General features: G+C 50.2%; 1 protein-coding gene across 2 annotated transcripts in view; it reads left to right on the top strand.

The window, feature by feature from the left end:
* Positions 1-25649, top strand: part of glis2b (GLIS family zinc finger 2b) — a 63166-nt gene that overhangs the window by 33052 nt on the left and 4465 nt on the right. Inside the window, exons 2-3 of one of the 2 annotated variants that reach the window (XM_042318219.1) lie at positions 23636-23849; positions 24013-24194. In XM_042318219.1, the coding sequence (XP_042174153.1) occupies positions 23660-23849; positions 24013-24194 (372 nt within the window). In that variant the 5' untranslated portion in view covers positions 23636-23659. The remainder of the gene's footprint in view (positions 1-23635; positions 23850-24012; positions 24195-25649) is intronic. The other variant, XM_042318220.1, reaches the window with a different exon arrangement.

Below are 25649 nucleotides of genomic sequence, written 5' to 3'. Positions count from 1 at the left end.
TTTCTCTCTCTCTGTCTCTCTCCTTTTTGTCAATAATACCTATGTCTACCATTTCTATATACAGTATTTACCCCTTACCACCTCCCTCCCTCCTGCCCCAGAGTCAAGTCAGGTCAGGCAGTGTGTTGTAACCCAGGCCTTGGCAGACTCAGCCAGAGTGTGAAAACACTGCCAATCCACTGTTCTCAGACTAGCTCTCTGTTTGGGTCTAACAGTGATACTGGGCCTGAAAGAGACATGTTGCCCCCCCCATTCCAAGGTAGTGCTGGCCTTTGACAACTAAATCCACTACACAGGCCCTCCTACTCTCTCTCACGCTCTACTGTCATCTCTCACTCCCTCTCTCTCCTTCTTCTCCCTCCCTTCCTCCCTCCTACCACCTTCCCTCTCTCCTCCGTCTGAGAGTTCTGGCTGGGGGCCATCCGTAGCTCAGTAAGAGGGTTCCTGTTGCAGTAAGTCCCCTCTGTTTCTCTTTCTCCCTCCCTCCCCCTATCCCTCCCTCTCTCTCTCTCTCTCTCTCTCAATCTCACACACACATGTTTGTTTTGCTGTCCATGTCGGGACCAAACAATTGATTCCCATTCAAAATCCTATTTTCCCTAACCCCTAACCTAAACCCAACCTTAAAGGCAGCACTTAATCCCCTGGTGTGATTTATCATTATTTACTACATTATTGATTTATTCTTTACCATTCAGCCATCAGATTTTCCACCAATGCTCCTTATAGGACACATCACTGCACTCTATACTCCTATGTAAAGTGATCATCTCTATATAGCCGTCGCAAGACCCACTGGTTGATGCTTATTTATAAAACCCTCATAGGCCTCACACCCCCTATCTGAGATACCTACTGCAGCCCTCATCCTCCACATACAACACCAGTTCTGCCAGTCACATTCTGTTAAAGATCCCCAAAGCACACACATCCCTGGGTCGCTCCTCTTTTCAGTTCGCTGCAGCTGGCGACTGGAACGAGCTGCAAGCAACACTCAAACCGGACAGTTTTATCTCAATCTCTTCATTCAGTCTCAATCATGGACACTCTTACTGACAGTTGAGGCTGCTTCGCGTGATGTATTGTTGTCTTTATCTTCTTGGCCTTTGTGCTGTTGTTAGGCATGTTTGTACCATGTTTGTGCTGCTACCATGTTGTGTTGCTACAGTGTTGTTGTCATGTTGTGTTGCTACCATGCTATGTTGTCATGTGTTGCTGCAATGTTGTGTTGTCTTAGAAAATAAAATATATTTATCTATTAATTTATTGGTCCAGTTGGCATGCTTTATTATTATAATTAGTCTCTACTCACATTGTTGTCTTCCTCTCATTGTCTTCCTCTCATTAAATCGTAGCAGGTGACCTCTCTGAGCTCTCAGCCTCCATTGATCCCTCAGGAAAATAACCAACCCAATGTTCTTTTTTACAATTAGCGGGTGGTCCTTAATACACAGCGAGCTGAATGATCGGCAGACGAACGCTAGATCCACATTCGGTGTGATGTGTTCGAACCTTAACCTTAATCCTAACTCCTAATCTTAACTCTAACTCCTAACCTTAACTCCTAACCTTAACTCTAACTCCTAACCTTAACTCCTAACCTTAACTCTAACTCCTAACCTTAACTCTAACTCCTAACCTTAACTCTAACTTCTAACCTTAACTCCTAACCTTAACTCTAACTCCTAACCTTAACTCTAACTCCTAACCTTAACTCCTAACCTTAACTCTAACTCCTAACCTTAACCCTAACTCCTAACCTTAACTCTAACTCCTAACCTTAACCCTAACTCCTAACCTTAACTCTAACTCCTAACCTTAACTCTAACTCCTAACCTTAACCCTAACTCCTAACCTTAACTCTAACTCCTAACCTTAACTCTAACTCCTAACCTTAACTCTAACTCCTAACCTTAACTCTACCTCCTAACCTTAACCCTAACTCCTAACCTTAACTCTAACTCCTAACCTTAAGCCTAAAATGGCCTTTTCCCTTGTGGGGACCAGCAAAATGTCGTCCCCCCCCCCCTCCGGCTCCTTGTATGCTGTAACAGTTATTATATAATCCCTATACGTTTCAGTGTGTATTTTTGTGGAGCCTGAAAGAGGAGGGGAAGTGTGATGTATGTATTGATAGAAAGAGGAAGGGACATGTGAGGTATATATTAATAGAAATAGGAGGTGTGAGGTATGTATTGATAGAAAGAGGAAGAGAAGTGTGAGGTATGTATTGGCAGAAAGAGGAAGGGACGTGTGAGGTATGTATTGATAGAAAGTGGAAGTGTGAGGTTTGTATTGATAGAAAGAGGAAGGGAAGTGTGAGGTATGTATTGATAGAAAGAGGAAGGGAAGTGTGAGGTATGTATTGGCAGAAAGAGGAAGGGAAGTGTGAGGTATGTATTGATAGAAAGAGGAAGTGTGAGGTTTGTATTGATAGAAAGAGGAAGTGTGAGGTTTGTATTGATAGAAAGAGGAAGTGTGAGGTATGTATTGATAGAAAGAGGAAGTGTGAGGTTTGTATTGATAGAAAGAGGAAGTGTGAGGTATGTATTGGCAGAAAGAGGAAGGGAAGTGTGAGGTATGTATTGATAGAAAGAGGAAGTGTGAGGTTTGTATTGATAGAAAGAGGAAGTGTGAGGTTTGTATTGATAGAAAGAGGAAGTGTGAGGTATGTATTGATAGAAAGAGGAAGTGTGAGGTTTGTATTGATAGAAAGAGGAAGGGAAGTGTGAGGTATGTATTGATAGAAAGAGGAAGGGAAGTGTGAGGTATGTATTGGCAGAAAGAGGAAGGGAAGTGTGAGGTATGTATTGATAGAAAGAGGAAGTGTGAGGTTTGTATTGATAGAAAGAGGAAGGGAAGTGTGAGGTATGTATTGGCAGAAAGAGGAAGGGAAGTGTGATGTATGTATTGATAGAAAGAGGAAGTGTGAGGTTTGTATTGATAGAAAGAGGAAGTGTGAGGTATGTATTGATAGAAAGAGGAAGTGTGAGGTTTGTATTGATAGAAAGAGGAAGGGAAGTGTGAGGTATGTATTGATAGAAAGAGGAAGTGTGAGGTTTGTATTGATAGAAAGAGGAAGGGAAGTGTGAGGTTTGTATTGGCAGAAAGAGGAAGAAAAGTGTGAGGTATGTATGAAATGTGAGGTATGTATTGATAGAAAGAGGAAGTGTGAGGTATGTATTGATAGAAAGAGGAAGAAAAGTGTGAGGTATGTATGAAATGTGAGGTATGTATTGATAGAAAGAGGAAGTGTGAGGTATGTATTGACAGAAAGAGGAAGAAAAGTGTGAGGTATGTATGAAATGTGAGGTATGTATTGATAGAAAGAGGAAGTGTGAGGTATGTATTGATAGAAAGAGGAAGTGTGAGGTATGTATTGGCAGAAAGAGGAAGAAAAGTGTGAGGTATGTATGAAATGTGAGGTATGTATTGATAGAAAGAGGAAGTGTGAGGTATGTATTGATAGAAAGAGGAAGTGTGAGGTATGTATGAAATGTGAGGTATGTATTGATAGAAAGAGGAAGTGTGAGGTATGTATTGACAGAAAGAAGAAAACACCGAGAGGGGAGGAGTCTTGGGTCAGAAAGGTTCACTTACAGAATTATGACATAAAGGAGAGAGAATTATGAGAAAAAGAGAGAGAGAGAGAGAAAGAAAGAAAGACAGAAAGAATAGAAAAATAGAAATAGCAAACTATCCAGGGAAGGAGGAAGGGGGAGGGTGTTGAGAAAAATAAAAGACAGGGGGAGAGAGGGCAGAGAAAATTAGAGAAAACAATTGTGAGAAAGGGAAAGGAAAGTCAGAAAGAGGGGGAGAGATAGACTGAGAGGGGAAAGAGAGAGAAAGAGAGAGGCCCAGTGGAGGCTGAGGGGAAACTGAGGTTTCCTATCTGAGGAGGTGGCTGGCTGAGAAGAAAAACATCTCTCAACTCAAGAGTGTGTGTGTGCATGTCATTGTTGAGTGATGGGACAGGGGAGGAGGGGTATGTTGAGGTTGTGGTTTGGGTGTGTATGTGTCAGGGAGGAGGGGACAGTCAGAACTCCTGCCCCGAAAGAAGGATGGAGAAGGGGGGGAGAGAAGGTGTGAGAAAGCGAGAGGGAGAGAGGTGGAAGAGTGAGACACTAAAAGAAAACGTCAGAAAGGAGAAGTCCGTCGTATGGGTTCAATGGTGGAAGGCAAATTGTAGCCTGGCTACAGATTTATTTGGTCATTCTCTGTTTAGCGTGACAATAACCATAGGAAACAGTACAGGCTAGAATTTGCTCAGGTTAGTGGCCAAGATATACCTTTTGTATGTTTACTAAAGATATCTACTGCATCCTGTTCTAGGTGTACAGCCTGGCTAAACCAGACTCATCATAGTTGAGCACAGCCAGCAGTGACTGAGAGACCCATGAGGCGGTGCACAGCGGGCCCAGCGTCGTCTGGGTTAGGGGAGGGTCTGGACACAGCTCCACTGCAAAGTGACTTGCTTGAGGTGTGAACAACGGATGCCATTATGTGTCAAATGACCTCAGGGGCGGCAGGTAGCCTGGTGGTTAGAGACAGGTAGCCTGGTGGTTAAATAAAAAAGTTTCACTCAGTGCCATTGCTAACACTAAAACCTCATGGAAACTGCAAAGAGACTGCTCCCAGATGAGGACACATTATAGATCTCCACTTTATGGCTGACCCATAAATGTTATCATAACTAATGCAAGAGGGTTGAGCTAGAGAGTAATCCCTTCCAGATAACATAAGATAATGGTGGTTGGGGCTGAGGGAAGAAGTCAACAGTTCAGCTGCTTCTGTGAATGTGTGTGAGAACCAGGACTAGGACACAGGAGGACCTCCCTCTGAGGCCTTGGATTGTGGGATAGGATCACAGCCAGTGTGTGTGGAAGCACTGAGAGAGGTCCCTCCTGCAGGCCACAGCAGGAGGGGGATCAGTTACAATCAGGCTCAGAGAGGGGGTTATGATTTCACACACACACACACACACACACACACACACACACACACACACACACACACACACACACACACACACACACACACACACACACACACACACACACACACACACACACACACACACACACACACACACACACGAGATCCATCCATGACATCATTTTGGTCTTGTTATACCATAGATTAATTTCTCTCAGAACCTACTCCAGTATCCACAGTGTCTTGCTACGCTGAAATATAACACTAAGTGTATATCTAATCTGATATAATAGGGTAAAGATCAGTAGGTCAGAGCAGGGTCAGAGGTCATCTCTGATCCAGCCTGGAACAGTAGAGGTGTTGAAACACCCCATCCCACTACATCCTCCTGACCCTTCACCTAATCTAGCTCCCACCCACCTCACCCTCACCTCTCCCCCATGCACCTTCCACCTCTCCCCCCATGCACCTTCCACCTCTCCCCCATGCACCTTCCAAATCTCCCCCATGCACCTTCCACCTCTCCCCCATGTCACCTTGCACCTCTCCCCCATGTCACCTTCCACCTTCCACCTCCCCCCATGTCACCTTCCACCTCTCCCCCATGTCACCTTCCACCTCTCCCCCCATGTCACCTTCCACCTCTCCCCCATGCACCTTCCACCTCTCCCCCATGCACCTTCCACCTCCCCCATCCCCATGTCACCTTGCAACTCTCCCCCCCCATGTCACCTTGCACCTCTCCCCCTCTCCCCATGTGACCTTCCACCTCTCCCCCATGCACCTTCCACCTCTCCCCCATGCATGCACCTTCCACCTCCCCCCCCCACGTGACCCACCTCCCCCCACCCTTCTCCCCCCATGTGACCTTCTACCTCTCCCCCATGTGACCTTCCACCTCTCCCCCATGACCTTCTACGTCTCCCCCACGTGACCTTCCACCTCTCCCCCCCCCATGTGACCTTCCACCTCTCCCCCCATGTCACCTTCCCCCATGTCCCTCTCCCCCATGTCACCTTCCATCTCTCCCCAATGTCACCTTCCACCTCTCCCCATGTCACCTTCACCTTCCACCTCTCCCCCCCATGTCACCTTCCACCTCTCCCCCCATGTCACCTTCCATCTCTCCCCCATGTGACCTTCCATCTCTCCCCCCCTCTCCCCCATGTGACCTTCCACCTCTCCCCCATGTCACCTTCCACCTCTCCCCCATGTCACCTTCCCCCATGCACCTTCCACTCTCCCCCCCCATGCACCTTCCACCTCTCCCCCATGCACCTTCCACCTCCCCCATCCCCCCCCATGTGACCTTCCACCTCTCCCCCACCTTCCACTCCCCATGCACCTTCCACCTCTCCCCCATGCACCTTCCACCCCCATGTGACCTTCCCCCATGTGACCTTCCACCTCTCCCCCATGTGACCTTCCACCTCTCCCCATGTCACCTTCCACCTCTCCCCCCTTCCATGTGACCTTCCACCTCTCCCCCATGTGACCTTCCACCTCTCCCCCATGTGACCTTCTACCTCCCCCCACGTGACCTTCCACCTCTCCCCCATGTGACCTTCCACCTCTCCCCCATGTCACCTTCCACCTCCCCCCCATGTGACCTTCCACCTCTCCCCCCTTCCACCTCTCCCCCATGTGACCTTCTTCCACCTCTCCCCCATGTGACCTTCCCCCATGTGACCTTCCCCCCACGTGACCTTCCACTTCTCCCCCCCATGTGACCTTCCACCTCTCCCCCATGTGACCTTCTTCCCCCATGTCACGTCTCCCCCACGTGACCTTCCACCTCTCCCCCATGTGACCTTCTACCTCTCCCCCATGTGACCTTCCACCTGTGACCTTCCCCCCCCCATGTGACCTTCCACCTCTCTCCCCCCCCCATGTGACCTTCCACCTCTCCCCCATGTGACCTTCTACCTCTCCCCCATGTCACCTTCCACCTCTCCCCCTTCCATGTGACCTTCCACCTCTCCCCCACATGACCTTCCACCTCTCCCCATGTTACCTTCCCCACCTTCTCCCCCCATGTGACCTTCCACCTCTCCCCCATGTGACCTTCCCTTCCCCCAGTCTTCCCCCACCCCACGTGACCTTCCACCCCCTCCCCCCCCCCCATGTGACCTTCTACCTCTCCCCCATGTGACCTTCCACCTCTCCCCCATGTGACCTTCCACCTCTCCCCATGTCACCTTCCACCTCTCCCCCCATGTCACCTTCCACCTCTCCCCATGTGACCTTCCACCTCTCCCCCCCCCATGTCACCTTCCACCTTCCCCCCCCATGTGACCTTCCACCTCTCCCCCATGTCACCTTCCACCTCCTCCCCCCCCCATGTCACCTTCCACCTGTTCCACTCCCCCCCCATGTCACCTTCCACCTCTCCCCCATGCACCTTCCACCCTTCCACCTCCCCCATGTCACCTTCCACCTCTCCCCCCCATGTCACCTTCCACCTCCCCCCATGCACCTTCCACCTCTCCCCCATGCACCTTCCACCTCCCCCCCATGCCTTCCACCTTCCCCCATGCTCCACCCTCCCCCATGCACCTTCCACCTTCCACCCCCCATGCACCTTCCCCATGTCACCTTCCACCTCCCCATGCACCTTCCACCTCTCCCCCATGCACCTTCCACCTCTCCCCCCCCATGTGACCTTCCACCTCTCCCCCATGTGACCTTCCACCTCCCCCATGTGACCTTCTCCCCCCCATGTGACCTTCCACCTCCCCCCATGTGACCTTCCCCCATGTGACACCTCTCCCCCACGTGACCTTCCACCTCTCCCCCATGTGACCTTCTACCTCTCCCCCACCTTCCACCTTCCCCCACCTCCCCCCATGTGACCTTCCACCTCTCCCCCACGTGTGACCTTCTACCTCTCCCCCATGTTACCTTCCACCTCTCCCCCCCATGTGACCTTCTACCTCTCCCCCATGACCTTCCACCTCTCCCCCTCCCCCCATGTGACCATCCAAGTCTCCCCCCCCGTGACCTTCCACCTCTCCCCCATGTGACCTTCTACCCCATGTGACCCCCCCATGTGACCTTCCACCTCCCCCCATGTCACCTTCCACCTCTCCCCCCCATGCACCTTCCATCTCTCCCCCATGTCACCTCTCCCCATGTGACCTTCCACCTCCCCCCATGTCACCTTCCACCTCTCCCCCCCCATGCACCTTCCACCTCTCCCCATGCACCTTCCACCTCTCCCCCATGTCACCTTGCCACCTCTCCCCCATGTGACCTTCCACCCTCTCCCCATGTGACCTTCCCTTCCCCCATGTCACCTCCACCCCCCCATGTCACCTCCCCCATGCACCTTCTCCCCCATGTCACCTTCCACCTCTCCCCCCCCCATGCACCTTCCACCTCTCCCCCCCCCATGCACCTTCCACCTCTCCCCCATGTGACCTTCCACCTCTCCCCCATGTCCTTCCACCTTCCCCCATGTGACCTTCCACCTCCCCCATGTGACCTTCTCCTCCCCCATGTGACCTTCGTGTGACCTTCCACCTCTCCCCCATGTGACCTTCCACCTCTCCCCCACCTTCTCCCCCCCATGTCACCTCTCCACCATGTGACCTTCCACCCCCCCCATGTGACCTTCCACCTCTCCCCCATGTGACCTTCTGTCACCTCCCTCTCCCCATGTGACCTTCCACCTCTCCCCATGTGACCTCTCCTCCCCATGTGACCTTCCACTCTCTGACCCCCATGTGACCTTCCACCTCTCCCCCATGTGATCTTCTACCTCTCCCCCCCCATGTGACCTTCCACGTGACCTTCCACCTCTCCCCCATGTGACCTTCTACCTCTCCCCATGTGACCTTCCACGTCTCCCCCATGTCACCTTCCACCCTTCCACCTCTCCCCATGTGACCTTCTACCTCTCCCCCATGTCACCTTCCACCTCTCCCCCCCCCATGTGACCTTCCACCTCTCCCCCATGTGACCTTCTACCTCTCCCCATGTTACCTTCCACCTCTCCCCCATGTGACCTTCTACCTCTCCCCCATGTGACCTTCCACCTCTCCCCACCTCCCCCATGTGACCTTCCAAGTCTTCCCCCCCGTGACCTTCCACCTCTCCCCCATGTGACCTTCTACCTCTGTGACCCCACCTCTCCCCCATGTGACCTTCCACCTCCCCATGTGACCCCCCTCTCCCCCATGTCACCTTCCACCTCTCCCCCCATGCACCTTCCACCTCTCCCCCCCATGTGACCTTCCATGTCACCTTCCACCTCTCCCCCCTGTCACCTCTCCCCCATGTGACCTTCCACCCCCCATGTGATGTACCTTCCACCTCTCCCCCCATGCACCTTCCACCTTCCCCATGTCCCTTCCACCTCCCCCATGTGACCTTCCACCTCTCCCCCTTCCATGTGACCTTCCACCTCTCCCCCATGCACCTTCCACCTCTCCCCACCTCCCCCCATGTCACCTTGCATGTGACCTCCACCTCCCCCCCATGTTCACCTTCCACCTCCACCTCCCCCATGCACCTCTCCCCCACCCTTCTCCCCCATGCACCTTCCACCTCTCCCCATGCACCTTCCACCTCTCCCCCATGTGACCTTCACCTTCCACCTTCTCCCCCATGCACCTTCCACCTCTCCCCATGTGACCTTCCACCTTCCCCCACCTCTCCCCCCTCTCCCCATGTGACCTTCCACCTCTCCCCCATGTGACCTTCTACCTCTCCCCCATGTGACCTTCCACCTCTCCCCCCCATGTGACCTTCCACATCTCCCCCATGTGACCTTCCACCTCTCCCCCATGTGACCTTCCACCTCTCCCCCATGTGTTCCACCTGACCTTCCACCTCCCCCATGTGACCTTCCACCTCCCCCATCCCCCCTCTCCCCATGCACCTTCCCCCATGCACCTCTCCCCATGCACCTTCCACCTCTCCCCCATGCACCTTCCACCTCTCCCCCATGTGACCTTCCACCTCCCCCCATGCACCTTCCACCTCCCCCCATGTGACCTTCCCCTGTGACCTTCCACTCCCCACGTGACCTTCCACCTCTCCCCCATGTGACCTTCCACCTCTCCCCCATGTGACCTTCTACCTGTGACCTTCCTCCCCCATGTGACCTTCTTCTCCCCATGTGACCTTCCCCTCTCCCCCATGTGACCTTCTACCTCTCCCCCATGTGACCTTCCACCTCTCCCCCATGTGACCTTCCACCTCTCCCCCATGTCACCTTCCACCTCCCCCATGTGACCTTCCACCTCTCCCCCCCCATGTGACCTTCCCCCATGTGACCTCTCCCCCATGTGACCTTCCACCTCTCCCCCATGTGACCTTCTACCTCCCCATCCCCTCCCCCCATGTGACCTTCCACCTCTCCCCCCCCATGTGACCTTCCAAGTCCACCTCCCCCACCTCTCCCCATGTGACCTTCTACCTCTCCCCCATGTGACCTTCTGTGACCTCTCCCCCCCATGTGACCTTCCCCCTCCTCCCCTCATGTCACCTTCCACCTTCCCCCCCCTTCCACCTCTCCCCATGCACCTTCCACCTCTCCCCCATGTCACCTTCCACCTCTCCCCCATGTCACCTTCCACCTCTCCCCCATGCACCTTCCACCTCTCCCCATGCACCTTCCACCTCTCCCCATTTACCTTCCACCTCTCCCCCATGCACCTTCCACCTCTCCCCCATGTCACCTTGCACCTCTCCCCCATGTCACCTTCCACCTCTCCCCCATGTCACCTTGCACCTCTCCCCCATGTCACCTTTCACCTCTCCCCCATGTCATCTTCCACCTCTCCCCCATGTCACCTTCCACCTCCTCCCCTCATGTCACCTTCCACCTCTCCCCTCATGTCACCTTCCACCTCTCCCCCATGTCACCTTCCATCTCTCCCCATGTGACCTTCCACCTCTCCCCCATGTGACCTTCTACGTCTCCCCCACGTGACCTTCCACCTCTCCCCCATGTGACCTTCTACCTCTCCCCCATGTGACCTTCCACCTCTCCCCATGTGACCTTCTACCTCTCCCCCTGACCTTCCACCTCTCCCCCATGTGACCTTCTTACGTCTCCCCCATGTGACCTTCCACCTCTCCCCCATGTGAACTTCCACCTCTCCCCCATGTCACCTTCCACCTCCCCCATGTCACCTTCCACCCTTCCACCCCCCCCATGTCACCTTCCATCTCTCCGCCATGTGACCTTCCACCTCTCCCCCCTTCCATGTGACCTTCTACGTCTCCCCCACGTGACCTTCCACCTCTCCCCATGTGACCTTCCACCTCTCCCCCATGTGACCTCCCCCATGTGACCTTCCACCTCTCCCCCATGTGACCTTCCACCTCTCCCCATGTGACCTTCCACCCCCTTCCCCACCTCTGTGACCTTCCACCTCTCCCCCATGTGACCTTCTACCTCTCCCCATGTTACCTTCCACCTCTCCCCCATTGTGACCTTCTACCTCTCCCCCCCCATGTGACCTTCCACCTCTCCCCCATGTGACCTTCCAAGGCTCCCCCCCCACGTGATCTTCCACCTCTCCCCATGTGACCTTCTACCTCTCCCCCATGTGACCTTCCACCTCTCCCCCATGCTACCTTCCATCTCTCCGCCATGTCACCTTCCACCTCTCCCCCAATGTCACCTTCCACCTCCCCCCCCCATATTACCTTACACCTCTCCCTCCATGTCACCTTCCACATCTCCCTGTGTCACCTTCCACCTCTCCCCCCATGTGATCTTCCACCTCTCCCCCATGTGACCTTCCACCTCTCCCCCATGTGACCTTCCACCTCTCCCCCATGTCACCTTCCACCTCTCCCCCCATGGGATCTTCCACCTCTCCCCCATGTCACCTTCCAGCTCTCCACCCATGTGACCTTCCACCTCACCCAACCATCGCTCTGACTTGCCCACCACCCAGCATATGCATTACCTCTCCCCACCCTCACCTCACCTTTCCAAAGCACCAAAGGGAAGTGTGTTGAGTTGGGTACTTCCTTACAGGGGAGGCAGAAAATAACCTGGAATAGGATGGGAAAGGGAGGTAAAACAGAGGAGACACAGACCTCTCATTCACTCTCCTCACCCCCCTCGCTCTCATTCAGCTGTTACAGCCTGTGTTTGCTTTGCCTTGGCAGGGGCGAGAGGGGGGGCTCCGGAGGGGCACAAAGCCGCCTTTCAAAGAGGCTAGCGACCCCACGGCTGAGTGAGGAAGTCTGCACAGGGGCCGAGCAACACCCCTTCCCCAAACTTCACAGCCTCCCGCCATCCCGTCACTGCCCCCTCCTAAATCACTGACTGGACCGTACACACACACACACACACACACACACACACACACACACACACACACACACACACACACACACACACACACACACACACACACACACACACACACACACACACACACACACACACACACACACACACACACACACAAACACACACACACACACACACACAAACAGAAACACACACACAGAAACACACACAGAAACACACACAGAAACACACACAGGGCCAGCTAGCTCCCCCTTCCTTCTGACCTCCGCTGGTTCTAGAATCCACACGGACTCACTTCCAGCCAGGGCCCTTCTCCAAAGTCATTACTGTAAAGAGAGGGTATCCTGAGGTGAATCAACATGCAGCGGAGCCATTCATTTCCAGCACCACTGATTCACTTGTTCAACATACCCTCTAGTACTAAACGGGGACATGAGAACAGTTTGGCCCGGCGGAACTCAAGAGGGGACTATTTTATAGTTGCTCTGAATGTGCCTAGTATTTCTAAAGGGCCGATCATCATTCTATAAGTGAGAGATGATTGCTGTCATGTACAGTGAACTGTTACATAGGACTCTTTGAGACATTTTATAGATACAGCTTTAACAGTATCCTTAGAATGTCTCTCCATCACCCCCCTCTTTTTTCCAGGGTATTGCAACATTCCAACCCAGCCTGTATGACAGCCTGGACTGTACCACTGTTGGATTGCTCAGTTTATAGGGTGACAGCTTGCTAACTCCTATGGTTATTGTCACTGTTTGGCGTAAATAACCATAGGAGTTGGCAAGACAGCACAGACAGATCTGAGACCAGGCTAATGTTAGCAGGGTTGGGCTAGATAAAAAAAGGGGAAGAGAAGATGATGTATAGCATCTGTCCTCAGGTCAGGTCTTGTAATGGTTTACACGTGGAGCTACTGGGGTGTGTGGGATATAAGAGGGGCTTTTGTGTCCAGACCCCCACAGTGGATTCTGCCCCAGGCAGCACGGAGAACAGAGCACAGTGATAGGACCATCAGCCACAGGAAGGGATCTGATGAGGGGGTCAGGGACGATTTCCAGTTTTAATGTCACGTGCATAAGTACAGAAATGCCTTTCAACAAAAAACCCAACAATGCAGTATTCAATATCAATGTAACACTACAAACAACACAAGGTAGAACAGAAACACACTGAAATAAAAAATAAGAAGAACAGGAGAAAGTAAGAAGTTATATACAGGGTCAGTTCCAATACCATATTTACAATGTGCAGAGATACTGGAGTGAAACAGGTAGATATGTATCGGGGTAAAGTGACTAGGCATCACAGGGAGGGATTTGACCGTTTAAAGGGGATGACGGGGGACTTTCTGCTACATAAACTAACATAAACTTAAACACGTTGGCAGTGTGTGATGTGAGTTACACAACTTAGAGGGAGATCTACTCTGCTGGCAGAGGCTTGATGAAGTTACCACATGTACTCAGACTCTCAGGAGGGCAGAGAAGCAGACAGAGGGAGATCTACTCTGCTGGCAGAGGCTTGATGAAGTTACCACATGTACTCAGACTCTCAGGAGGGCAGAGAAGCAGACAGAGGGAGATCTACTCTGCTGGCAGAGGCTTGATGAAGTTACCACATGTACTCAGACTCTCAGGAGGGCAGAGAAGCAGACAGAGGGAGATCTACTCTGCTGGCAGAGGCTTGATGAAGTTACCACATGTACTCAGACTCTCAGGAGGGCAGAGAAGCAGACAGAGGGAGATCTACTCTGCTGGCAGAGGCTTGATGAAGTTACCACATGTACCCAGACTCTCAGGAGGGCAGAGAAGCAGACAGAGGGACATCTACTCTGCTGGCAGAGGCTTGATGAAGTTACCACATGTACTCAGACTCTCAGGAGGGCAGAGAAGCAGACAGAGGGAGATCTACTCTGCTGGCAGAGGCTTGATGAAGTTACCACATGTACCCAGACTCTCAGAAGGGCAGAGAAGCAGACAGAGGGAGATCTACTCTGCTGGCAGAGGCTTGATGAAGTTACCACATGTACTCAGACTCTCAGGAGGGCAGAGAAGCAGACAGAGGGAGATCTACTCTGCTGGCAGAGGCTTGATGAAGTTACCACATGTACCCAGACTCTCAGAAGGGCAGAGAAGCAGACAGAGGGAGATCTACTCTGCTGGCAGAGGCTTGATGAAGTTACCACATGTACTCAGACTCTCAGAAGGGCAGAGAAGCAGACAGAGGGAGAAGGGAGGGAGACGGAGCCAGAGCATTTGTGGCCCACTTTCCGTGAGTGTGATAAGCTCAAGCACTGCTAAAGTTTAAATTATTAGTATTCAAAAACTATTTGAATGCAGGTCTGGTATCCACTATCCATTCTTATCCATCTTCTACCTCATTGGTCAGGTTACAACACACTCTTATTCAAACATCATGTGATTTTGTGTGTGTTCATCAGTCTGTGGCTGGAGTGTGTATGAAGCAGGTGATTGCCTTGTAGTGTTGACATATGTGGGGTTAGACAGATATAAGCTGTTGGAATCTGTCAGGACAGAGAAGACACATGTACACACGTACACACACACACTTTCAAGGTGGGAGACACAGGTCACTGTAGGACATTACTCTGAATTAGATATCAAACACATGAAAATGATTAACTAAGTTCTTGTGAAGGCTATACCTATCTCCTACTACTACTCTACCTCTGGGAACATCAATACATTATACAGGTGAGTCAGTATTAAAACGCATCCTCGGGAAGGACTCAAATGACCAAAGGACCAATCAGAGGGGTGGTAGGCGTGGTTTAGCCCCACATAAGTTATTAGGGTTAAATCAAATCAAATCAAATCAAATTTTATTTGTCACATACACATGGTTAGCAGATGTTAATGCGAGTGTAGCGAAATGCTTGTGCTTCTAGTTCCGACAATGCAGTAATAACCAACAAGTAATCTAACTAACAATTCCAAAAAAAACTACTGTCTTATACACAGTGTAAGGGGATAAAGAATATGTACATAAGGATATATGAATGAGTGATGGTACAGAGCAGCATAGGCAAGATACAGTAGATGATATCGAGTACAGTATATACATATGAGATGAGTATGTAAACCAAGTGGCATAGTTAAAGTGGCTAGTGATACATGTATTACATAAGGATGCAGTCGATGATATAGAGTACAGTATCTACGTATGCATATGAGATGAATAATGTAGGGTAAGTAACATTATATAAGGTAGCATTGTTTAAAGTGGCTAGTGATATATTTACATCATTTCCCATCAGTTCCCATGATTAAAGTGGCTGGAGTAGAGTCAGTGTCATTGACAGTGTGTTGGCAGTAGCCACTCAATGTTAGTGGTGGCTGTTTAACAGTCTGATGGCCTTGAGATAGAAGCTGTTTTTCAGTCTCTCGGTCCCGGCTTTGATGCACCTGTACTGACCTCGCCTTCTGGATGACAGCGGGGTGAACAGGCAGTGGCTCGGGTGGTTGATGTCCTTGATGATCTTTATGGCCTTCCTGTAGCATCGGGTGGTGTAGGTGTCCTGGAGGGCAGGTAGTTTGCCCCCGGTGATGCGTTGTGCAGACCTCACTACCCTCTGGAGAGCCTTACGGTTGAGGGCGGTGCAGTTGCCATACCAGGCGGTGATACAGCCCGCCAGGATGCTCTCGATTGTGCATCTGTAGAAGTTTGTGAGTGCTTTTGGTGACAAGCCGAAATTCTTCAGCCTCCTGAGGTTGAAGAGGCGCTGCTGCGCCTTCCTCACGATGCTGTCTGTGTGAGTGGACCAATTCAGTTTGTCTGTGATGTGTATGCCGAGGAACTTAAAACTTGCTACCCTCTCCACTACTGTTCCATCGATGTGGATGGGGGTGTTCCCTCTGCTGTTTCCTGAAGTCCACAATCATCTCCTTAGTTTTGTTGACGTTGAGTGTGAGGTTATTTTCCTGACACCACACTCCGAGGGCCCTCACCTCCTCCCTGTAGGCTGTCTCGTCGTTGTTGGTAATCAAGCCTACCACTGTTGTGTCGTCCGCAAACTTGATGATTGAGTTGGAGGCGTGCGTGGCCACGCAGTCGTGGGTGAACAGGGAGTACAGGAGAGGGCTCAGAACGCACCCTTGTGGGGCCCCAGTGTTGAGGATCAGCGGGGAGGAGATGTTGTTGCCTACCCTCACCACCTGGGGGCGGCCCGTCAGGAAGTCCAGTACCCAGTTGCACAGGGCGGGGTCGAGACCCAGGGTCTCGAGCTTGATGACGAGCTTGGAGGGTACTATGGTGTTGAATGCCGAGCTGTAGTCGATGAACAGCATTCTCACATAGGTATTCCTCTTGTCCAGATGGGTTAGGGCAGTGTGCAGTGTGGTTGAGATTGCATCGTCTGTGGACCTATTTGGGCGGTAAGCAAATTGGAGTGGGTCAAGGGTGTCAGGTAGGGTGGAGGTGATATGGTCCTTGACTAGTCTCTCAAAGCACTTCATGATGACGGATGTGAGTGCTACGGGGCGGTAGTCGTTTAGCTCAGTTACCTTAGCTTTCTTGGGAACAGGAACAATGGTGGCCCTCTTGAAGCATGTGGGAACAGCAGACTGGTATAGGGATTGGTTGAATATGTCCGTAAATGTATGATCTAGGGTGGGGCTAGTGTCCTTTGAAAGGATAGGTTCTAGTGCCCACCAATGTGACCTGATTGCTCTGAAAGTGAGCCAGACAGCAAGAGACAGGAGATACAACAAATTGTATATGAACTTCTCTTACTGACCTGATACCAACCTGACCATGGGCAGAATGCCATCAGTAACAATGTCATTCTGTGTATACCTTTTGGTTATATGTTGTCTGGACGTTGTATGGGTATTTCATGATTAGACATTTCCTAATGAACTTGGCAGTTGGCGTCACCTTGCGAGAGAGTACCTCATATTACCAATGCACCTTTCTGCAGCAAGGCATTATGATCTGTACCTCATATTACCAATGCACCTTTCAGCAGCAAGACATTATGATCTGTACCTCATATTACCAATGCACCTTTCTGCAGCAAGGCATTATGATCTGTACCTCATATTACCAATGCACCTTTCAGCAGCAAGACATTATGATCTGTACCTCATATTACCAATGCACCTTACTGCAGCAAGACATTATGATCTGTACCTCATATTACCAATGCACCTTTCTGCAGCAAGACATTATGATCTGTACCTCATATTACCAATGCACCTTTCTGCAGCAAGGCATTATGATCTGTACCTCATATTACCAATGCACCTTTCAGCAGCAAGACATTATGATCTGTACCTCATATTACCAATGCACCTTACTGCAGCAAGACATTATGATCTGTACCTCATATTACCAATGCACCTTTCTGCAGCAAGACATTATGATCTGTACCTCATATTACCAATGCACCTTTCAGCAGCAAGACATTATGATCTGTACCTCATATTACCAATGCACCTTTCTGCAGCAAGACATTATGATCTGTACCTCATATTACCAATGCACCTTTCTGCAGCAAGACATTATGATCTGTACCTCATATTACCAATGCACCTTTCTGCAGCAAGACATTATGATCTGTACCTCATATTACCAATGCACCTTTCTGCAGCAAGACATTATGATCTGTACCTCATATTACCAATGCACCTTTCTGCAGCAAGACATTATGATCTGTACCTCATATTACCAATGCACCTTTCTGCAGCAAGACATTATGATCTGTACCTCATATTACCAATGCACCTTTCTGCAGCAAGACATTATGATCTGTACCTCATATTACCAATGCACCTTTCTGCAGCAAGACATTATGATCTGTACCTCATATTACCAATGCACCTTTCAGCAGCAAGACATTATGATCTGTACCTCATATTACCAATGCACCTTTCTGCAGCAAGACATTATGATCTGTACCTCATATTACCAATGCACCTTTCAGCAGCAAGACATTATGATCTGTACCTCATATTACCAATGCACCTTACTGCAGCAAGACATTATGATCTGTACCTCATATTACCAATGCACCTTTCAGCAGCAAGACATTATGATCTGTACCTCATATTACCAATGCACCTTTCTGCAGCAAGACATTATGATCTGTACCTCCAACACATATGGTTTGTATTGCTGTGCTTTGAAAAATGTATGAAGGACTCCCCTCCACTTACATCTGACTAGGTTATGTTATAGGTCTCCACTAGGTTATGTTACAGGTCTCCACTAGGTTATGTTACAGTTGTCCACTAGTTTATGTTACAGGTCTCCACTAGGTTATGTTACAGGTCTCCACTAGGTTATGTTACCTTTCTCCAGCAAGACATTATGATCTGGTCTCCACTATTATGTTACCTTTCTGCAGCTAGGTTATGATACAGGTCTCCACCAGGTTATGTTACAGGTCCTTTCTGCAGCAAGGTTATGTTCTGGTCTCCACTAGGTTATGTTACAGGTCTCCACTAGGTTATGTTACAGGTCTCCACTAGGTTATGTTACAGGTCTCCACTAGGTTATGTTACAGGTCTCCACTAGGTTATGTTACAGGTCTCCACTAGGTTATGTTACAGGTCTCCACTAGGTTATGTTACAGGTCTCCACTAGGTTATGTTACAGGTCTCCACCAGGTTATGTTACAGGTCTCCACTAGGTTATGTTACAGTTGTCCACTAGTTTATGTTACAGATCTCCACTAGGTTATGTTACAGTTGTCCACTAGTTTATGTTACAGATCTCCACTAGGTTATGTTACAGGTCTCCAAATGTCGGTTATTTGTGTCTTTAGATTAGAACACAGGTCTTGTGGTAACTCTGCAGAGTTTGTGTGTGTGAATCCCGCTCTCTGTTAGTTGAGTGCTCTTTGTGTGTGTGTGTCCCGCTCTCTGTGTGTTTTCCCTCCTGTGTGTGTGTGTGTATGTGTGTGTGTGTGTCCCGCTCTGTTTGTGTATGTCCCGCTCTCTGTGTGTGTGTTTTCCCTCCTATGTGTGTGTTTTCCCTCCTGTGTGTGTTTATGTGGGTGTGTGTGTTCCGCTCTGTGTGTGTGTTTTCCCTCCTGTGTGTGTGTCATCCCCTGCTATCTCCTGCTGATCAGGCCTGTTATCCCCCTGGGCTGGGTTGTGGCGGTGGGGTGGCTGAACTTGGTGACCCCTCCCAGACACAGCTTCTCCTCATGTGGCCCCTGGCCAAACTCGCTCTCAAAGACCCACCATTCAGTTCTGCACTGCCACTGCGCAGCTCTGTGTTTGTGTAACTATGTGTATGAGTGAGTGAGTGTGAGTATGTGTGGGGGTGTGTGTGTGACAGAGAGAGAGAGAAAGAGAGAGAGTGAGTGTGTGTTTTAGAGAGAGAGAGAGAGAGAGAGAAAGGAGAGGGAGAGAGAAGCCGGGGCAGGATTTGTGGAAATTACAGTAGGATAATTGCTTGTGCGTGTGTTTGTTTATGTGTTAGCTGGGGGCAGGAGTAGATCAGTGTGTGTATTAGAGCTGTGTGGCAGAAATATAGACAGTACTGTGACTGAGGGAGGAGAGAGAGAGAGAGGGACAGAGAGAGACATTGAAATTGAATTAAGAGAGGCATAGAGAGAGAGAGAGAAAGTGAGAGAGAAAGTGAGAGAGAAAGAGAGAGAGAGAGTTGCCCTCTATGGTTGTGAGGTCTGGGGTCCACTCACCAACCAATAATTCACAAAATGGGACAAACACCCAATTGAGACTCCGCATGCAGAATTCTGTCAAAATGTACTCTGTGTTTCTGTGTGTGTTTGTGTTTGTGTGTGTGTGTGTAAAGTGGAACTGAGTGGGGGCTGATGGGCTGAGAGGGGGGTCATGCAGTGGGGCTGCAAGGTCGATAGCGATTGGGAGGTGCTGGCCAGGGGGGCTAGAGGGCAGTGGCCGGAGGGAGGTAGTGGGGTGGAGGGGTCAGGGTGAGCATCTGGATTGGATTGTAGACATTCCTGTGGAAGAGTGTGTGAGCAAAGGTCACAGGAGGGAGGGGACACTGGGAGAGTGTGTATGTGTGGGGGAGGTCAATGTGTGTGTGTGGAGGGGGGGGGGGGGGAGGACAGTGTGGTGGGGAGGGGGAGCACAGTGTAGGGAAGGGGGAGGAGAGTGTAGGGAAGGGGGAGGACAGTGTGTGTGGGGGGCGTGTGGGGGGGGGGGGGGAGGGAAGACAGTGTGGTGGGGAGGGGGAGGGAGGGAGGAGGGAGGACAGTGTGTGTTTCGTTTGAGTGTGCATGTGCATTGCTAGGAGGCAGGGTAAGGCAGTGTAGTTATGGGTAAGGCGGTGTAGTTATGGGTAAGGCAGTGTAGTTATGGGTAAGGCGGTGTAGTTATGGGTAAGGCGGTGTAGTTATGGGTAAGGCAGTGTAGTTATGGGTAAAGCAGTGTAGTTATGGGTAAGGCAGTGTAGTTATGGGTAAAGCAGTGTAGTTATGGGTAAGGCAGTGCAGTTATGGGTAAGGCAGTGTAGTTAACCTGTCCCTGTATTAAACAGAGGTCATCCTCTAACCTGTCCCTGTATTAAACAAAGGTCATCCTCTAACCTGTCCCTGTATTAAACAGAGGTCATCCTCTAACCTGTCCCTGTATTAAACAGAGGTCATCCTCTAACCTGTCCCTGTATTAAACAGAGGTCATCCTCTAACCTGTCCCTGTATTAAACAGAGGTCATCCTCTAACCTGTCCCTGTCCCCTCTAACCTGTCCTGTATTAAACAGAGGTCATCCTCTAACCTGTCCCTGTATTAAACAGAGGTCATCCTCTAACCTGTCCCTGTATTAAACAGAGGTCATCCTCTAACCTGTCCCTGTATTAAACAGAGGTCATCCTCTAACCTGTCCCTGTATTAAACAGAGGTCATCCTCTAACCTGTCCCTGTATTAAACAGAGGTCATCCTCTAACCTGTCCCTGTATTAAACAGAGGTCATCCTCTAACCTGTCCCTGTATTAAACAGAGGTCATCCTCCAACCTGTCCCTGTATTAAACAGAGGTCATCCTCTAACCTGTCCCTGTATTAAACAGAGGTCATCCTCTAACCTGTCCCTGTATTAAACAAAGGTCATCCTCTAACCTGTCCCTGTATTAAACAGAGGTCATCCTCTAACCTGTCCCTGTATTAAACAAAGGTCATCCTCTAACCTGTCCCTGTATTAAACAGAGGTCATCCTCTAACCTGTCCCTGTATTAAACAGAGGTCATCCTCTAACCTGTCCCTGTATTAAACAGAGATCATCCTCTAACCTGTCCCTGTATTAAACAGAGGTCATCCTCTAACCTGTCCCTGTATTAAACAGAGGTCATCCTCTAACCTGTCCCTGTATTAAACAGAGGTCATCCTCTAACCTGTCCCTGTATTAAACAGAGGTCATCCTCTAACCTGTCCCTGTATTAAACAGAGATCATCCTCTAACCTGTCCCTGTATTAAACAGAGATCATCCTCTAACCTGTCCCTGTATTAAACAGAGGTCATCCTCTAACCTGTCCCTGTATTAAACAGAGGTCATCCTCTAACCTGTCCCTGTATTAAACAGAGGTCATCCTCTAACCTGTCCCTGTATTAAACAGAGGTCATCCTCTAACCTGTCCCTGTATTAAACAGAGGTCATCCTCTAACCTGTCCCTGTATTAAACAGAGGTCATCCTCTAACCTGTCCCTGTATTAAACAGAGGTCATCCTCTAACCTGTAACTGTATTAAACAGAGGTCATCCTCTAACCTGTAACTGTATTAAACAGAGGTCATCCTCTAACCTGTCCCTGTATTAAACAGAGGTCATCCTCTAACCTGTCCCTGTATTAAACAGAGGTCATCCTCTAACCTGTCCCTGTATTAAACAGAGGTCATCCTCTAACCTGTCCCTGTATTAAACAGAGGTCATCCTCTAACCTGTCCCTGTATTAAACAGAGATCATCCTCTAACCTGTCCCTGTATTAAACAGAGGTCATCCTCTAACATGTCCCTGTATTAAACAGAGGTCATCCTCTAACCTGTCCCTGTATTAAACAGAGGTCATCCTCTAACCTGTCCCTGTATTAAACAGAGGTCATCCTCTAACCTGTCCCTGTATTAAACAGAGGTCATCCTCTAACCTGTCCCTGTATTAAACAGAGGTCATCCTCTAACCTGTCCCTGTATTAAACAGAGGTCATCCTCTAACCTGTCCCTGTATTAAACAGAGGTCATCCTCTAACCTGTCCCTGTATTAAACAGAGGTCATCCTCTAACCTGTCCCTGTATTAAACAGAGCCATTACTTAACCACACCTTTACTGACTCGCTCTGTTCATTGGTCATCACATTATTACAAGTTGTTAAAAACACTGAATTACTTTGCTGTTACAGTATAAATCATTGGCATTGACCAAACCAGTCATTTACTGGTAATATTATATGAAATAAGTGTATTTGATATTAAAACCCACATTCAATATTTATTTTATTTAACCTGTATTTAACCAGGCTAGTCAGTTAAGAACAAATTCTTATTTTCAACGACGGCCTAGGAACAGTGGGTTAACTGCCTTGTTCAGGGGCAGAATGACACATGTTTACCTTGTCAGCTCGGGGATTCCATCTTGCAACCTTCTGGTTACTGACCCATCACTCTAACCACTATCTCTGTGCAGGTCGGAAGTCTGTGGGAATAGAGCCATTGCACTCTCTCCAAGTATGATTGGCTGAATACTAGGGCTGGCCACTCTCTCCAAGTATGATTGGCTGAATACTAGGGCTGGCCACTCTCTCCAAGTATGATTGGCTGAATACTAGGCTGGCCACTCTCTCCAAGTATGATTGGCTGAATACTAGGGCTGGCCACTCTCTCCAAGTATGATTGGCTGAATACTAGGGCTGGCCACTCTCTCCAAGTATGATTGGCTGAATACTAGGGCTGGCCACTCTCTCCAAGTATGATTGGCTGAATACTAGGGCTGGCCACTCTCTCCAAGTATGATTGGCTGAATACTAGGGCTGGCCACTCTCTCCAAGTATGATTGGCTGAATACTAGGACTGGCCATTTCCAGGGACCTCACAATATTATATTTTCACGATACTTTGGTGCTGATACAAAATGTATTGCGATTTGATACTGTGATTTTGTGATTGGATGTTCCAAACATATTGCTCACTATGTCTGCTGCAGAGAGACAGAGAGAGACATGAGAAAATGAGTTCTGATCAGTCATGGAAATAAAGTGCTGAAAACAAATTGTGTCCCTATTTCAAAAGAAGACAGTGAACAAGTTATGAAGGAGTTTTGGTCCAGGCAGGTACGGCCACCTAGAGCAAAATAATATTACCATATCGTCAAAACGATACGATGTATTACCCCAAATAATATCCCAATATGGAAGTGTATAAATGTTTCCCACCATCACTACTGAATACCTGACCTTCTCTGATTGGTTGTCTGTGCAGGCGGGAGGTCCGTGGGCTGCAGCCATGCTGTCCCTGGATGAGCCATTGGACCTAATGCTCCCCCGGGGGTGTGTCAACGGGCGGGACAGGGGTGCACGGCCACCCCCCACCCTCACGCTCTCTCCTATACCCTTCAAGCGCGCCCGGCAGCTCCGCATGGCTGATGATGGCACAGCTGTCATAGTGCCCGCCTCCCCGGCCTCGCCACACACAGGTGGGTGACGACACACACACACACACACACACACACACACACACACACACACACACACACACACACACACACACACACACACACACACAAAGAGAAGAGTGGGTGAACCCATAGCTGTAACACACTGCCAATCAATCCCTCTAATCAGATCACACACCCACAGGTGTTAGGTACTCTGACCGACCTCACCCTTCCACAGGTGTGCTGGTAATCTCCCGGGAGAGGCCAGAGACACCCCCCACCCCGCCAGCCGTGGACCTCAGTACGTCCCCCTCCTCCCGCCACACCTCCAGCTCCCCAGAGATGACCAACGGAAACGGGGTCTCCCACCACATCATTGCAGGGGTGAGTAGAAACCATCTGACAGGGAGGGAGGGAGGGAGGGGGAGATGACTACAACTGAACCACAATCCTCTCGCTGTCTAACAGGCTCCAGCTATGTCACAAATGTGTACGTGACAAATCTCATAAAATGAGACCAATTCCCGGTACTCAGCTGTGCTTCTGCATTCATCAGTGTGTGTGTGTCTGAATGTGTGTGTCTGTGTCTGTGTGCGTGCGTGTGTCTATGTTTTGGCAGCTGTGTGTGTGCATGCATTTATGTATCTGTGTGTGTGCACGGTTGTACAGTATGAGTGTGTGTGTGCCCATGTCTGTGGGACTCAGTGTGAAGCAGATAGAGGCTGAATGACCACAGACAGCAGATCTCAATACAATTGGGAGCGAATTGAGTTAGATGGCGTGAGGTCTGCATGGCTGTACCTCGCTGTAAATCTGATTACACACACACACACACACACACACACACACACACACACACACACACACACACACACACACACACACACACACACACACACACACACACACACACACACACACACATGCCCGAGGCCACTGAGTGCAAGTAACAGAGAGGGAGAGAGGAGCTTGTTATACGGAACACAAGACATATTATGTGTTTGATCAACAGTGACCCCCCCCCCTCCAGCACAACCTGATTCCCTTATGTGAAGTGTGACAGGGGTGTTAGGAGCTGCTCTGTGCCCCTAATGTTGCTTGTGTGCTGCTGGTCCTAACCAGGCTGAGTCAGAGGACAGGGCCTGAGACAGATGACTCTCATTACAAACCATGCCAAATATGAATGTTCACACCACAGAGTGGAAGCAGAGGGACAGGAGAGGAGAGGGACAGGAGAAGGACAGGAGAAGGAGTGGGACAGGTGAAGGAGAGGGACAGGAGAAGGAGAGGGACAGGAGAGGGACAGGAGAGAAGAGGGACAGCAGAGGAGAGGGACAGGAGAAGGACAGGAGGGGAGAGGGACAGGAGAGGGACAGGAGAGAAGAGGGGCAGGAGAGGAGAGGGACAGGAGAAGGACAGGAGAAGGAGAGGGACAGGAGAGGGACAGGAGAGGGACAGGAGAAGGAGAGGGACAGGAGAAGGAGAGGGACAGGAGAAGGACAGGAGAAGGAGGGGACAGGAGAAGGAGAGGGACAGGAGAAGGAGAGGGACAGGAGAGGGAGGAGAGAGAGGGACAGGAGGAGAGGGACAGGAGAAGGACAGGAGAGGGAGGGGAGGAGAGGGACAGGAGAAGGAAAGGGACAGGAGAAGGACAGGAGAAGGAGAGGGACAGGATAGGGAGGAGAGGGACAGGAGAAGGAGAGGACAGGAGAAGGAGAGGGACAGGAGAAGGACAGGAGAAGGAGAGGGACAGGAGAGGGAGAGGGACAGGAGAGGAGAGGGACAGGAGAGGAGGGAGAGGGACAGGAGAAGGAGAGGGACAGGAGAGGAGAGGGACAG

The sequence above is a fragment of the Oncorhynchus tshawytscha genome, unplaced genomic scaffold, assembly GCF_018296145.1.
Source record: "Oncorhynchus tshawytscha isolate Ot180627B unplaced genomic scaffold, Otsh_v2.0 Un_contig_8974_pilon_pilon, whole genome shotgun sequence".
NCBI classification, from domain to species: Eukaryota; Metazoa; Chordata; class Actinopteri; order Salmoniformes; family Salmonidae; genus Oncorhynchus; species Oncorhynchus tshawytscha.
The sequence above is the reverse complement of the archived record's forward strand: the minus strand, read 5'-3'. Positions and strand labels throughout refer to the sequence as shown.